Genomic DNA, 15742 nt, shown 5'->3' with positions numbered 1-15742 from the left:
AAAAAAAGACAGGTCTCCTAACTGGGTACTAAGTAAGAGCAGATAAGTAGGTCTTATTCCCTTATGTTTAATCATATAATTCTAGGGGTGATCTTAACCAGTTTCAGCTTTGACACTCAGAATGCATAAAGACATCCTCCACTCTATCTTTAAATTTGACTTTTGCTATTGCAGGCTTAACACTACAAAAGTATTCATAAGATAATCAATAGGAATGAGCTGATCCAAGCATTTTCTGATACCAAAATGTCCTATTTGAAGTATGATTTAAAGATTTTCTAAAGACAAAGTTTGGGCATACTTTTATAATCCATAGCTATGTTTAAATGCAGTGATTAAAAAATAAGAATGTGAGATTCCATTTCAAGGCATAGTACCTCAGTTTCTTACCTTAGCATTATGAACAAAATCATGTGGACGAAGTGGCTCTCAGAATTGATCAAAGGATCATTTTTTGTGGAAATGCTAAAACAAGTAGTGCATAATGCCACCAGATATCAGCTCCAAAGAACTGGGAGGGGCAAGTAAAGTAAAAGAAGTCAAGAGGAAGGCATCAGAGAGATGAGTGTAAGGAATAAAATGGCAGAAAATAGGCTACACACATTGGGCATAGCAAGTAAAATAGTGTTGCACTTAACTGTAACTGTTGTTCATCGAGTTGCCATTGTGCAGGCAAACATGGGTATTGTGCAGGCACAAAGGCCGGCTGCTGGAACATTTTTAACTAGTGGAGAACAGGAGGAGCCCCTCCCAACTAGAGACATAGGTGCCATTTCCCATTCCAGGGAGGAGTTCTGCACATTCCCTCATTTCTTCTGAGCTGCTGCTATGAGCCACAGACAAAAAACGTTTTATAACAGAGGAACAGCTCGCAGCAGGGTAGGAGGGAGGCATGTGTGCCTGCAGAGTGACAACTCAATAAACAACAGTTACAGGTAAGTGCAACACTATTTTCATTGCTGTTGTTCTGTGCAGTTCCATATGGGAAATTAACAAGCTGACTTACCAGGTGATGGGGTGAGCAATTCACTGGAAAATAGAATGCAAGATTACTGCCCCCACTGATGTCTCCCTTCTTATATTAATATCTACAGAATAATGCTTGATGAAGGTGTCTGCAGATGACCAGGTGGCTGCCCTGGAATGCCTCTTCTAAAGGCCACTGACACTGACTGAGCTCTTGTCAAGAGTCCTCTGATGTGTCATGGGCACTGCACATGGTGGAATGAGCTCCCAGAAGAGATCAGGGCCCTGCGGGACCTTTTACAGTTCCGCAGGGCCTGCAGGAGGGAGCTCTTCCACCAGGCTTTTAATTAGGAACCGTGTGTGACATCTGAGAAGAGACCCTGTGCCCTGCTTTACCATCTCTAGCCTGCCTCGCTAGGTAACTATAGAACAAGGGAGCATGTGAGAACATCATGATGACTGTCACCCATGGAGTATGGTTCAATCTGAAACTTCTGCTCATGCACTTTATCTGAAAACTGTACCAGCACTTTAGGATAGTGATTTATGGATTTTAGGATAATTGATCTGTTTTGGTTTGATTAGTTATGATAATAAATAAAATAAAATAAATGTAGGCTATCTTGATAGTAAAGATTAGGGATGGTCACGAACCAATAAAATGGAGGTTCGTGGTGGTTGCTGGGATTTCATGAACCACAATTTGCGAAACTCCACAAACTTTTCCATTTAACGAACCAGTTTGGATTCATGAGGTTTGCGCAGCTTCCAAACTGGGGGAGGGGCTTGAATCTATTAGATGCAATCAACTGGCTTGAATCTATTAGATTCAATCAAGTTCAGTGATGCCTTTTGTGGCGGCTCTCGCATGTGAACTCAGAAGGCATTTAAATGACTTCTGAGATCACTCACATTGTGCCGTGGTGGCAACAAAAATCACAAGCAAACTCAAAAGGCATTTAAATGCCTTCTGAATTCACATGCATCACACTGCTGCCACGGCATGACTCACAAGTGAACTCAGAAGGCATTTAAACACCTTAAATGCTCAGTTGCATTTTAAAGCAGCAGTGTGGCTTTAAAGGGTTCCCAATCTTGCCTTGGGCACTAGCATGTCTGGTCCATGAACCATCTTACGAACCAAATGTATTGCTGCAAAAACCATGGTGGTTTGTAGGTGATTCACTAACAGCATGATTGCACGAATCTCGGTTCGCGATCACACAAACTGGCCTGGTTTGTCATGAAATTTGGTTTGTAATTTGGTTTGTACCCATCCCTAGTAGAGACGATTCAGCTAGATATTGTTTGGCCTTACCCTTCGAAGATCCAGCGAAACAGATAAATAACTGTGGGGTCTTCCTGAATTTACTTGTCCTTTTAAAATAAAACAGCAATGCATGTTTAACATCTAAAGAATGTAACTTCCTCTCTGACTCAGAGATGGGTGCGGGGAAAAAGTGGGATGTGAGATGTCCTGACTAAGGTGATACTTAGAAACTACCTTTGGTAAAAAACGAGTCCTGGGTCTGAGTACTACTCTCTGATTGTGAAATTTTATAAATTAGTAGTCAGCTCTGAGTACTGTAATTTTTCCTATTCTCCTTGCAGATGTAACTGCTACTAAGTATGCAGCTTTGAGGCCATGGTGGCTCAGAGTTTAAGACGCTGAGCTGCAGACTGGGAGGTCTGTAGTTCAGCAGTTCGAGACCCTAGTGCCGTGCAAAAGAGTGAGCTCCCATCTCTGGCCCCAGCTCCTGCCAACCTAGCAGTTCAAAAGCAAGAAATTGCAAATAGATAAATAGGTACCAGTTTGGTGGGAAGGTAACAGTGATCCATGCGTCTCAGTGTTTAGTCATGCTGGCCACATGACCATGGAAACATCTTTGGACAGCACTGGCTCTTCGGCTTGGAAACGGAGATGAGCAGTTGGATTCGACTAGCTTTTGAGCAAGGGAAACCTTTACCATTTACCTTTTATGCAGGTTTGAAGGAGAAAGGCTCCAGGGAGGAAGTGGCTAATGGTTCAAAGGGAGGTTGTATTAGGTGAGACAATGTTGGATAATCAGAACATTTGCATGGCAACAGAATTTTTCACACATTGCCTGGAAGCATGAATATTATTCACTTAGGAACAATGAACATTTACAGTCAGTGGGTTGTATCTATCAAACTATAAACAGAGTAAAAACTTGTAGAGTGGGACTTTTTCAAATGTCCCTATCTGCTACAGACATTGAGACTCATGAAATTCAGCATCTGGGTGGGTTTGGGGTTTTGAGGTTTTTTGGTATTTTTTGGTGTGTGTGTGTGTGTATGCTTGCATGTCTGGAAGTCATGGTGACTTCTGGCAAATGTGTACCTGAGCTATGATATTCAGTGAATGTATATAATGGCTGGTTTTTATGTCCATATTCCATTTATATGAACCACAAATACATAGTTTGAATACATGAGTTTTAACATATTGTTAAACTATTGTTTTCAATTATTATTTTTTTGTGTTCGATGGTCCCGTTCACACTCACCGATTTCATTGTGCGTGCATGTGTTTCGCCCTAATAAACCATAAATTGGCTTAATCTATGATAATGTTGCTATCTTCAGTATTTTATTTCATAATTAATCTGATAATAAAATCAATATTGTATTTTTAAAAATATTTTTTCAATCAATGGATAAACAGAAGCCATATAATTTCATTTTCAAATATATACACTATGTGTCGTCTTCATTTTCCCATTTTTTAAATCTATCACTTCATTAACATCAGTGTGTATGTATTCAAAAGCCTAGCATTCCCTATTCAGTATGGAAGGGAGAGGAAAATATTGCACAGGAGGAAACTTTACCTCTGTCTTATTAAAAACCCAATTACTACAAATGCAACATGCTTAACAGAAATGCTATGCGTGCTCCAAATTACAAGATACAGAAGGACTCACAGTATACATGTAGAATATATTGGCCCTATCTCTTTCTTCATGCACTCACTACAGACTTCATTCAAAGACCAAATTCTTACAGAACCAATGAACAACTGATCTCAAATGAATACCCATAGCAAGGTTCAAACAGTATGAATGTAGAGTGAAGAAATGATAGTTAACTGCAGTTCAAAATGGTTCACTAGTTTTTCCTGATACCAGAGATAATAAGACACACACAAGTGCATTGGTTTGGGTAATTACTGCATATAGATTAATGATTTTTCTAAATTATCAGATGAATGCCTTCCTATGATTAAATCTGTGTGATCTTCCTATGATTAATTCAGTATAGTAATCACTTTCTCCAGTTTTATCACAAACGTTTTCAACAAGTTCAGTATCTTGATTTAGCAAGGGAATGGGGCAGTTAAATCCATTATCTCCCATGGACATTTCACAATTAGATCTAGAGTACTGCATACAATAGTCACATCACACCCATCCTTTCATGGTGCCATTGGACTCTAAATTTGTTGTACTGCTTCAGACCAACACGTCTGACCAACTAGTCCAAAAGAAAGAATGCTGTTTGTTTTAAAAGGTTTTGGAGAACAGTCAGGTAACCTGTCTTTTATAAACTGCTTAGTTAATATTGTAGTTTGCCTTCTGAGTAGTGTATTAATTTAAGTCAATTTAATTATGAGAAGCATGAACAGTTTTTCTGCTTATATAGGGAGGTTCACCAAAGGCTAGTTCAAATGAAACACTGCCCATTGCCTCTGCAGAGAGGCAAGTTTAGCCAGGACATAAAGACTCCACATGGTGGAAACTGACATGGGGAAAAATTTGCCTATTTTTCTCAAATATAATGCAAACAACATAAGCCATTAATCCCAACCAGGAACAGTAGTTTCAGGACACTGTAACAATCACTTATACAATCAGTAACCATCCTAAAAATGCTAGCAATAAAACCTGCAGTTAACACGTGCATGACTTCTTGAAATCAGCAGAACAACCACAGGCACAAAGCAAATGATAAGAAAAACGCTTTTATATATAACCATGTAAAACACTGGTTCACAGAGGGCATCCAACACACACATGCGTAAGTTCAACAGCTGGTAGAAAAACTGCCCAGCTGCCTGAGATGCAATGAACCTGGCTACCAAAAACAAACAAACAAAAGATAGCAACTAGATTGGTTAGCTGAAAACCTTGGAAAGAAGGTTACTACTGCTAGACCAGTTAACAACCAATTGAAGGTTCAATCTAAAACTTTTATTTTGGACTGTAACACTTTCCCAAAAGAAGACGGAATGGATATATATTTTGTAGGCAGGGGACTTGTGTGTAATTGTTGACAAGCAGAATGTTACTGGATAGGCAATTCTCACAGTCTGTGTACTGGACAAGGTTGAATGAAATGCCATAGGATGCAATTATGTATTTCTTCCTCTGTGGTAGCAAGTGTTATATGGGCCAGCAAAATGGATATAACAGCTCTGACTGCTACATATGTTTATAGTACACAGCATTTTGATTTGAGTCCAGCAGCACTTTAGAAACCAACGAGATTTTCACGGTATTAAGCTTTCAGGAGTCAAAGATCCCTTCATCACAGCTTTGACTCTTGAAAGCTCATACTCCAAAAATCTTGTAGGTCTTTAAGGTGCTACAGGACTCGAGTCTAGCAGTTCTACTGCAGACCAACACGGCTGCCCTGTGAAACTACACAATGCAGTTATATTATTGTCGGGATTTTTCAGTAAAAGGATATAAATCTCTGTATGGTCGATATTGTAAAATTACATGAAGTTTTTGTTACACGAACTTTTAGCAGCCGTCATTTCAAATGTATTGAAAACAATCTGTGGCTAAAACTGTCCAGTTCAACAGTTCTATTACTTATTGGGATTTGAATAGTTTCCCCTGAGAAAGAGGATGACTTTCATGGCAAAGATTAGGTAAAACATAAGAAGCCCTAAAAAATATCAGTACTTTTCTCCATGATAACCATGCCAACTAGTAACCTTCCCAGTAGCCTTACTAATGTGGTTCTTTTCTGTGCAATTATAAAGTGCTTTTGTTAAACTTTTTTAAAAAAAAATTATTTTCATTTTTCCATAACATACACTCCATATATTTTCCAACATTCTGGGGTTACATTAAACATTTTCTTCAATCCACTTATTGACTTTTTGCCATTTTTGCTTAAAGTTACTTTCTGTTTTTCCCACCAAGTACATATTCAGCTTATCGATTTCTATTATTTCAAAAAGCTTTGTAATCAACTCTTCCCTAGTCGGTATTCTGTCTGTTTTCCAATTCTTTGCTATTGTTATTCTTGAGATTGTAATTATGTACAGTATAATAGATAACTCATTATGTTTAATCCCCTCTGGTGTGATATTAAGTAAAAAGATTTCTGGTGTGATTGGCAAATTGATTCCTGTAATTTCTTCTATTAACTGCTTAATACTTTTCCAGAATTTTTGTATTTTCTTGCACCTCCACCAGATATGAATATACGTTCCTATGTTATTCTTTTGCTAAACTTTTTAATATCAGTCTTGTAAGGACTTTTTTGTTTTCAAATCCTTGCATCACATCCTGAAATGTCAGTACATTGCCAGAGAGGAGGCACCCCCCCCCCAACCAGTGTGTCTTCCGCTGGTTGCCAACGTTGTGCTGGCAACCCTATGACACAGGGTACTCAGCTTCAGGGGGGGAAAGAGAGTACTGTGAGCAAGTTAAGCTTGATTTTCAACCACATACTTTGTATAAATCAAATAACCACATCTTGATATTCAGTTGCTCAAAAAATGTATGAACTATTTCCACTAAAAATACTTGTGTGATATTAAAAGGTGAAATGACAGACTTTGTCTGCCATATCTGATCTTCACATATACGTGCTTATCAGTAAATGATTGTAGCAGTGGGTAAATGGTATTTAAGTACAAGTTGAACATTTTTACTTAAAAGACAGTCTGAACCAGAATGTCAACTGATATACAACCTTATCATTTAACTGTGTGACACAAAGTGACACCTAGTGTTGATGGGACTTCAAATTGTTACTTTCCAACCAAATGTGAAAGTGCTTGAATATCACATAGACTTGTCTACAGCAACTGTTCATGAAATGAAACTATATTTTCCCCCAAAATAAACTACAATGTTTTGGTGAAATAAATACATTTTAAAGAAAACAAAGAATTTAAAAAGTAGGAAGCGCAGAAATGAAGACCTGTTTGCTCAGCTAGCATGAAAAAGACTTGGACTTGATCCATTTTCAGTACTGGAGGTCATCTTGTCCCATGTATGTGCAATGAGCTTGGCAACAAATGGACTAGTGCTACAGAACCCCTGCTTGGTGGGTAATTGTTGCTGTACATCTTGGGAGCACTCAACAGGCACACAGCCCTTTCTACTGGCAGAAGTTCCCTGTGTCATGTTCTAAATATGCATGCAAAAACTAGTAAATATAACTATGTTATTGCTTGTACAACTTTATTAAGAAAAAAGGAAAAGGTAAATCACTGGAAATTCAACTGCCATTTACCTGCTTTGGATTTGTTACTTATTAGGTAACCTCATCTGGTTACATACGCTTCAGTGCCTTTTTGTGAAATTACAAAACTGCTTTTAAAACTCAGGAGAAGCTTAAAAGCTCACCAGGAAGTCTAACTTAAAGAAAACTACCTACACTTTCTGAATATATGTGCAACTCTTGTCATCCACCCCACCACATCTGATTACAACATTTTCCTAATGATTTTAGCCCTTCTGTGGATACATCTACATCAATCCATTCAGTTCAGTTCATATGACAGGGAATGTAGGCTTGTCTTGTCAGAGACACTTTGAATCCCACTGACAAAATTCTAACATCCAAATGAACCTGAAGTAACCACAGAAAGGAACAGCTAAAAGAACAGTTAAAAGAACAAATTTCTGTGGAAGTCATCATCGCAAATGTAGAATCTGCCATTCGTCATCTACCTGAAGAGCAAGCTGAAGAGGGGGGAATGCAAGGATTCTACGAAAAGTAAAGCTTCCTACCAGCAATATAACACATAAGGAGAGAAATGCCATCAAGACCCTCAATGCATATCCAGACATCATTATTCTACTGGCTGACAAAGGGAATGCCACAGTGATCAGGAAAACTGAAGAATACAAAAATAAGATTAGAGAATTTCTGGACCCTACCACATACAAAAAACTAAAATGAGATCCAACCTGCAAAATCACCAGGCAAATGAGCTCGCTGATCAGGAATTCCTCACTTCATCCCAACATACACAAAAAACTATGCAAGACAGAAGCACAGCCACCACAAGTATATGGACTCCCTAAAATTCATAAAGACTCAGACCCACTCTGACCCATCATGAGTGCCATTGGTTCCCCTACGTATGAATTAGCTAAATATCTGGCCAATCTTCTACAGAACCACAACATACATCAAAGATTCAACACATTTCATCAACAAAATCAGTCCTGTGAAACTCAACCCACAGGACGTGGCATCTCTTTTTGCCAAGGTTCCGGTAAAAGACACACTCGCATTTGTTAATCAAATTTTTCCCGAGGACATAACAGCCTTATTCCACCATTGTTTGACAAGCAGTTACTTCCAATGGGATAATGAATTCTATGCACAAATGGATGGGGTTGCCATGGGAAGCCCTCTCAGCCCAGTTATAGCAAACTTCTACATGGAATCTGTACCCCACAAGCCTACAGTCTGGTTCCAGTACGTAGATGATACCTTTATCATTTGGAGCCATGGAGAGGTAGAACTGATGGAGTTTTTAGACCACATCAACAACATCCACCCAAACATACAATTCACCATGGAAAAAGGAATTGAGGGCATATTCCTATTTCTAGATATCATGGTCATCTGCAAAGCTAACCTTCGATTAGGTCACAAGGTCTACAGAAAACCAACTCACACGGATCGTTATTTACACAAAAACTCCAATCACCACCCTCAGCAAAAAAGAGGCATAATCAAAACATTAGTAGACCATGCAAGATGGATATGTGAATCACACTTTCTCAACGATGAACTAAATCATCTAAACCTCTTGGCTACTCCAAGAATGAAATCAGAAGAGTGATTGAACCAAACATAGGAAAAGTGTTTTTACCATATATCAAAGGAATCACTGATCAGATGGGAAAACGTATGAAAAAAACACAACCTACAAAAGTACTCAGACCCACCAGAAAAATACAACAGATGCTATGATCGGCAAAAGACAGAAGAGACCCCCCCTCACTTTTGCAGGAGTATACCACATACCCTGCAGTTGTGGACAGGTTTACATCAGGACTACACAATGCAGCATCCAGACAAGAATAAAAGAACATGAAAGACACTGCAGACTTGGCCAACCTGAAAAAGCAGCAGTCGCTGAACATAGCCTAACTCAAACAGGACACAGTATCATATTCCAAGACACTGAAATGCTGGACAACACATCCAATCACTATGTCAGATTACACAGGGAAGCCACTGAAATTCATAAACATAAACACAATTTCAACAGGAAGGAAGAGAGTTTAAAAACAAATAGGGCATGGTTTCTAGTCCTGAAAAACACAAAATGCTCTATATCTCACAACAGCACTACAAATAAGATTAGAATTTCAACAGCAAAAGAACCTCCTCAGGAAAGCTCCTCCATTATTATGTCACAGCCTGGTAAACTCCTACAAGATAATGACTCAGCCCTACCCCACCTTCCTGAGTAGATATAAATTACCTGCCTACCATTTTTCTTCTCACATTTACACAGAGTATTCTATCTTTCTGTGTTATACCTCTGAGGATATCAGTTACAGCTGCTGGCGAAACGTCAGGTACTACAATGCCAAGACCATGGCCATACAGCCCGGAAAATCTACAACAACTAAAATTACATACAATGATTAAGCAACTTGCTGAAAGATTCAGGCTTCAAGCAACAATGGTCCTTCTAGAATTCAACTAACAACTCTTTATGTAAATTCTCCTACCCGGAATCTTAACTGTGGGAATTGCCTCCTATTGAGGTCATATGCAAGAATTAGTAATTTTCAATTAGATATCGTTTCCTTTTGCAACTGTTTAGAAAGTCAGAAAATGGCAAATCACTAAATGACTGTTAAGTGTATTCTGTATTCACACACATCCAATAACAGAAAAGAGAAAATGGGGAATCACATATTAAATAATTATTAGTCAGCAACTGGACCAGTAAACAATACGTATTTTCCTCTTTCATCTGTTAAAAACAGACTGTCTTTCTTTATTTTAAAAAAAGTGTACCGTATGGACATTGTACACAAACTTTGACTGTACCATGTATATTTTATTACCTGCTCAGGGCCTACAACAACAGCGATATCTCCAAAATGCAGACATCCAGCTTATTAGTGTACAGTAAAACAAACTACATCAAGAACAAAAATCCTGACAAGATACATCAAGAGCAAAAATCCTGTCTACCACTCTGCACATTCAGTGGCTTTTGGGAGCCTGCTCTGCTCTAAAAGAAAATGATGGGTCCCATTTAAAAGACACATGGATCTTGTTTAAAAGACAGTTACTCCAGCTTAAAAGCCATGTGCAGCTAAACCCAAAACATAACCATGGGATCCACTGCATTGTACTGCTGAAAAAGGCACTTTAGACAGCAATGAAATTAGCTGGTAAGTTATGCAAACCTTATTCAGAAGCAGTAAACTGAAAGGTATTTTAACTGCCCAAAAGTAAATTATGCACAGATCAATTCTCATAATGCCTGCGTATACTACAGTCACCAGATAATAAATTAAACATTGAGTTCCTAGAAGTGCTCAACACTGTGAGTGGCTTGAACTGTCAAGAAATATTAATAGTGTCTACTGCTTTTATCCATTCTTGGAACAACAGACCCACCTCGGCAGATGGTCCCATTCCCCACATATCCAGGTTTGCAGGTGCAGCTGTGTCCCCTGACTGTGTTAGTACAGATTGCGTTCTCATCACAGTTGTGCTGTCCGCTGTCACATTCATCACGCTCTACAAGAAAACAATGCAAGAGACAGTGAAAGAAAAGTGAGAAAAAAGCAGGAGGAAGGGGGCTTTTCAGCTTCCTAATCTGACATTTGAAACATTAGTTAGACCTAATGACTCGATTGCTACAGTGGCTGAAAACAGCGGAAGAGAAGTCAGATGGAAAGCCCTGACAAAGATGGGTTCTGTTTCAGATTCATGGCAGATCAGCACACATTTTAGACAGAAGATATAACAAGAAAAACCTACCAGGACACACAAACACATTTTTTTGTTAATTCAGCATTCCCTTAGTGACCCCTGTTTCCAATATTTTAATTGTTACTTTATGTTTTAATGTATAATTTAGCTTTGTGTGGGTTTTTTGTTTAAATTGTTTTTAAGATGTGGTTTTATTATGTGTGTTTTTAATTTCTAGCTACCTTGGTGGCCCTTATGAAGGCAGAAGGGCAAGATATAAATTCTGCAAATAAATAAACTGTCCATTGGGCTATACTAGGCTTCACGAAATATTGTGCCAGACCCAGTGTCAACTGGTGTTGGCATTACCACTGAAAAGAATTGCAAAAATTGCAAAAAATAGGTTGAACTATTACAAATCACAAACTGATCAGGCAGACTAGTGTCTAGTGCTCCTCTACTGAAGACCAGCGTAATTTCAAAGTGCAACTGCAGAGCAATGGTGCCTCTCTAAATTACAGCTGACTTGCTTTTCAGTATAGTGAAGGCTTCCTATAGAGCATCACATTGCTTTGACTCTGATTTAGAATATCTATTTCTAATGTGAATACTATTAACTTGGTGAGAACTCATAGAATAGGAGCAAAGGTTTTAGAATACAGTTATGCAGGGACAATAAAGTATAAAACAAGAGATCAGTTCAACAGGGGGGGGGGGAAGAGCAGAGATATTAGCTTTATACCCACCCAGAGAGGGGGGGGAGGGAGGAATGCATGCCATGAAAAACACAGAACTTTTCTCCCCTGTGAGAAAAAACACCCCGCAACACAACTGGGCTGAGTTTCAGCTCTAAGCGGTCAGCCTGAATATTAGAAACAAGCTTGGTAACTGTACCAGATGGATAACAGATCAAGCAGCTGGGGGACATTATGGAGCTTTTATCACCAGAGATTATTAGAGAGAGGCTAGAGATGCATCTGCCATTGTTGCTCTAGGTGAGGATATTCAGCCATGCAATAAAGCACCAGAACAGATGTCTAATGGAGTATCTTCCAACTGTGTATTATTATGGTCCCATTAATATAGGAAACTTGGAATGGCACATTTTGAGATGGCAACTATATTCATCACTAGATTTAAGAGGGAAAACCTCCCTATATAAAAGGCACAAAGTTCGCCATTCACCCGGGGTAAGTAGTATTTGCACTTTAGTAGGCATCTGAGTGGTAAAACCCATCTGCTTCCCACCAGATTTTTTTAATCTCTTTCCGAAGAGGAGTGTGCACAGGCCCTTTAGTGCAAAACTTCTCATAGCAGCTGGAACCCAGTGCTCTCACAGACTCTCTTATCTCCAAAATGGACAGCTAGTACTTTCATCTAGAAGACGGGGGGTGGGGTGGGGAATGCTTCTGTTTTATCACATGAAGTGCATCAAACAAAGGGTAGTGTGTTGGGAGAATGTGTTTACACGTCTCTATATGTGTGTGTGTGTGTGTGTGTGTGTGTAAACCCCCCCCCCACCCTTGTTCGTATGCACCAAGTGATGCCTCCTCACCAAAGGTTAACAGTGTGTGTGAGAGAAATGCCCAGCGCTGGCAAAGGCACTCTTTACAAGGTTACTTAAAATGAAACTTCTTTCATTATAGTTAATCAAAGTTTAAAAACAATAGGCCCGAGCCAGCAAGTCGCTGGGCGCTCGGACAAATAATTAAACAATATACAAACACTTTCTTAAAAGAGATAGCAATCAGTTAGTGAAGATAGCAGAGTTTATCCCCCAGCGTGCAGCAGAGTCCCTCTGGGCTGCCTCAAAGTAACCCATGCCCTGACTGAGCTCCAAAGAGACAGCGATTAAATAAGGAAAACGACCCAAATTTATGCAGATTGATCAGAAAATTTCACAAGAATAATGACAAAGTTAATTACATCAATTGACATATGAAGGTGTAACAGTTTACAGGAGGTTGCAACTTTGTCTACAGAACGAAGGCAGATAATACTTTGCATCCTGACTGACAACCTAAAATGTTTAAAGTTATTGGATGTTCCCAGCAAAGGAGATAAAAACATCTGTGACGTTATCGCAAAGATGCAAGTGGGGTGTGGAGCTTGGTTCAGTGAAGCTAAGCAGGAAGAAAAACCCTGTCAGTTTACAGAACTACAGATAAAGGCAATGCTTTTATACTATTAGACATTGGTTTTTCTCACCCAAACTTTCTATATTAAAATTTCTCGCAACATAGTGCGGCAAAAACTTAGCTCCCATCTCTGTCCTAACTCTTTAAGACCAGGATAGGACAAATATCCACACTGTAAAAGTATTTGGCCTGCATATGTGGCACATACAGACTCTCTGTCCTTAGTCTTGTCTTTCTACCTCTCTCTCACACACATACACATACATTCCAGTCCTTAAAATCTTAGGAGAGTTCAAGCCCAGATGAGCAGTGCAAAGGCAGATGGTGGTCCTTAGCAGGCCCTCCAACGAGGCTGCTACATTTACCTTCTAATGCATAAGATTTTCTATTTTAATCAGGGTTGCCATTTACTAGGTAAAACCTGGAGATCTCCCAGGATTACAGCTAATCTCCAGACCACAAAGATCAGTTCCCCTGGAAAAAATGGCTGCTTTGGAGGATGGATTCTATGGTGCTATACCCTGCTGAGCTCCTTCTACTTCCCAAATCCCACCCTCCCCAAGCTCCACCTCTAATCTCCAAAAATTTCCAACCTTCTGGCTTTTCAAGTGTTCAACCATATTTCCAGAACTACATCCTTTAAAACATAATAACACCACTTGCGACAACACTGTCATCATGGCAAGTCACTTTCAGTATTAAATCCTTCGGAGCTTTCATTTTCAAGGTCCAATACATCTTACATTTTAAGAAGCACACTTATAAAGACCCCCCTTCTTGCAAAATTGGAATAATTCTACTAAATCTCATATGATTAACTAACAATTACAATATGTTTTGATCTTTTATATAAGTAAGACAGCACAGGAGATCAAAGGGTTCTTAATTTATTTATTTATTTATTTATACTTTCGGTTTGTATCCCGCTCGAACCCCGAGGGGTCTCGGAGCAGCTTACACAATTATTTGTTCCCTAACTAAGGCCACAATCATGAGGGGGGGTTGGCTTCCTACCAGCACCTGGCAGCGGGGCCTATTCATTGCTGATGTCTGGCTTTCTTCGGCGGCTTCAGACGTTGGTGCTCTCCTTCAGTGTCCCGGGCAGATCTTCTTCCGATTCCGCGGCTCCTTCTCTCGGCGGGGCTCCTCTTGGTGTGCGGCCCGCGGCCGCCGCAGCTCTGACTATTGTCCTTTCTGGCTCTGTCGTGCTGCGCCGCCATGCTGCCGGACTTCCATGGCTCCGCCCCTTGCCGGACTCATGCCGCACTCGCCGGACGCTCCTCAGCCGCTCCAACACTCCATTCTGCCATTACTGTTCTATCACTGCTGCTGCCGTCGCCATCGCCTCCGCTGCACACCCCACTAGTGGGGAGGTGCCCCCTGCCACCTAGGGCAGGTACCCATTTATCTACTTACTTTTTTAGATGTTAATGTTTTCGAACCGCTGGGTGGGCGGGAGCTAGGACTAGGGCCGGGAGCTCACTCCGGCTGCGGTGGGTCTCGAACAGCCATAGCGGCCGTTCGCAGATGTTATAGCAGGTGTCCTTTACTACCTGCGCCACCGCTCCCATATATATATAGTATCTGCTAGTGATTTGAACCCTGTTTCTTTAAATGTAGTTATAACCTTTTACAAAAGATTCATTTCATCTTGCACAACACTCCTCCCAGCCTAACACAAGCAACAAAGGATGCACTGCCATTACTGAGAAAATAATAACCAGAAGGAGGAAGGAACGCAAAACTCTTCATAGCTCAAAATTCTATATTGTTTCTATTTAACTTAGGTGCAAACTGGTTAAGATGATAGTAGACCTACAAAATGCATTTTATTGATAAACAGCAACCTCGTAGCCACAGTGTGGAAGGTAAGTTGTTAAACTTTCCCCAATAAATAAATAAATAGCCCCACCATGGAAATGTCCTGTTAGGGAAAAGATGCAGATTGCCATCATATTTACTTCTGTATTTATTTGAAAGTAAAAATGATTCTAATGTAAGATTTAGTAGAATTATTCCAATTTTGCAAGAGAGGAGGTTTCAGTTTTTGCACCTCTTTACATCTTTAACTGTTCACATGCAGTATTAGATCACAATGTTTCAAATTTAGAAAGACAAGAGACTAGCTTTCTAGCTACCACCATCACCACCCGTGGTTGAATTACTAGGCAAAGACTCAGACATACTGACCAATTAGCACCGCAGTCCTAAACAGAATCATACCCTTACAGAGCCATTGATATCAATGTGCTTAGAAGGGCGTAACTCTCCTTAGAAATGCACTGTTAACCCTCCCACACGGTTCACAAACCTCCAACAAAAGAAGTTACATCACTAATCCAGCAGAGACGTATAAAATTAACTACGTGCCTTATCTTCCATATCTACAAATTCATAACAGCTATAGCTAATGTTGTGTTAAACTGCTGTAAAACCACAGGCTTTTTGAATTTTTTCTCTGCTGTAGGGAA

General features: G+C 39.7%; 1 protein-coding gene across 1 annotated transcript in view; it reads right to left on the bottom strand.

Moving 5' to 3' along the window:
* NELL1 (neural EGFL like 1) overlaps nucleotides 1–15742 on the bottom strand; it is a 759185-nt gene that overhangs the window by 248421 nt on the left and 495022 nt on the right. Inside the window, exon 14 of the mRNA XM_015417871.1 lies at nucleotides 10837–10959. Within this exon, the coding sequence (XP_015273357.1) occupies nucleotides 10837–10959 (123 nt within the window). The remainder of the gene's footprint in view (nucleotides 1–10836; nucleotides 10960–15742) is intronic.

This window comes from Gekko japonicus, unplaced genomic scaffold (assembly GCF_001447785.1).
Source record: "Gekko japonicus isolate JY-2015 unplaced genomic scaffold, Gekko_japonicus_V1.1 scaffold397, whole genome shotgun sequence".
NCBI lineage: Eukaryota > Metazoa > Chordata > Lepidosauria > Squamata > Gekkonidae > Gekko > Gekko japonicus.
The sequence above is the reverse complement of the archived record's forward strand: the minus strand, read 5'-3'. Positions and strand labels throughout refer to the sequence as shown.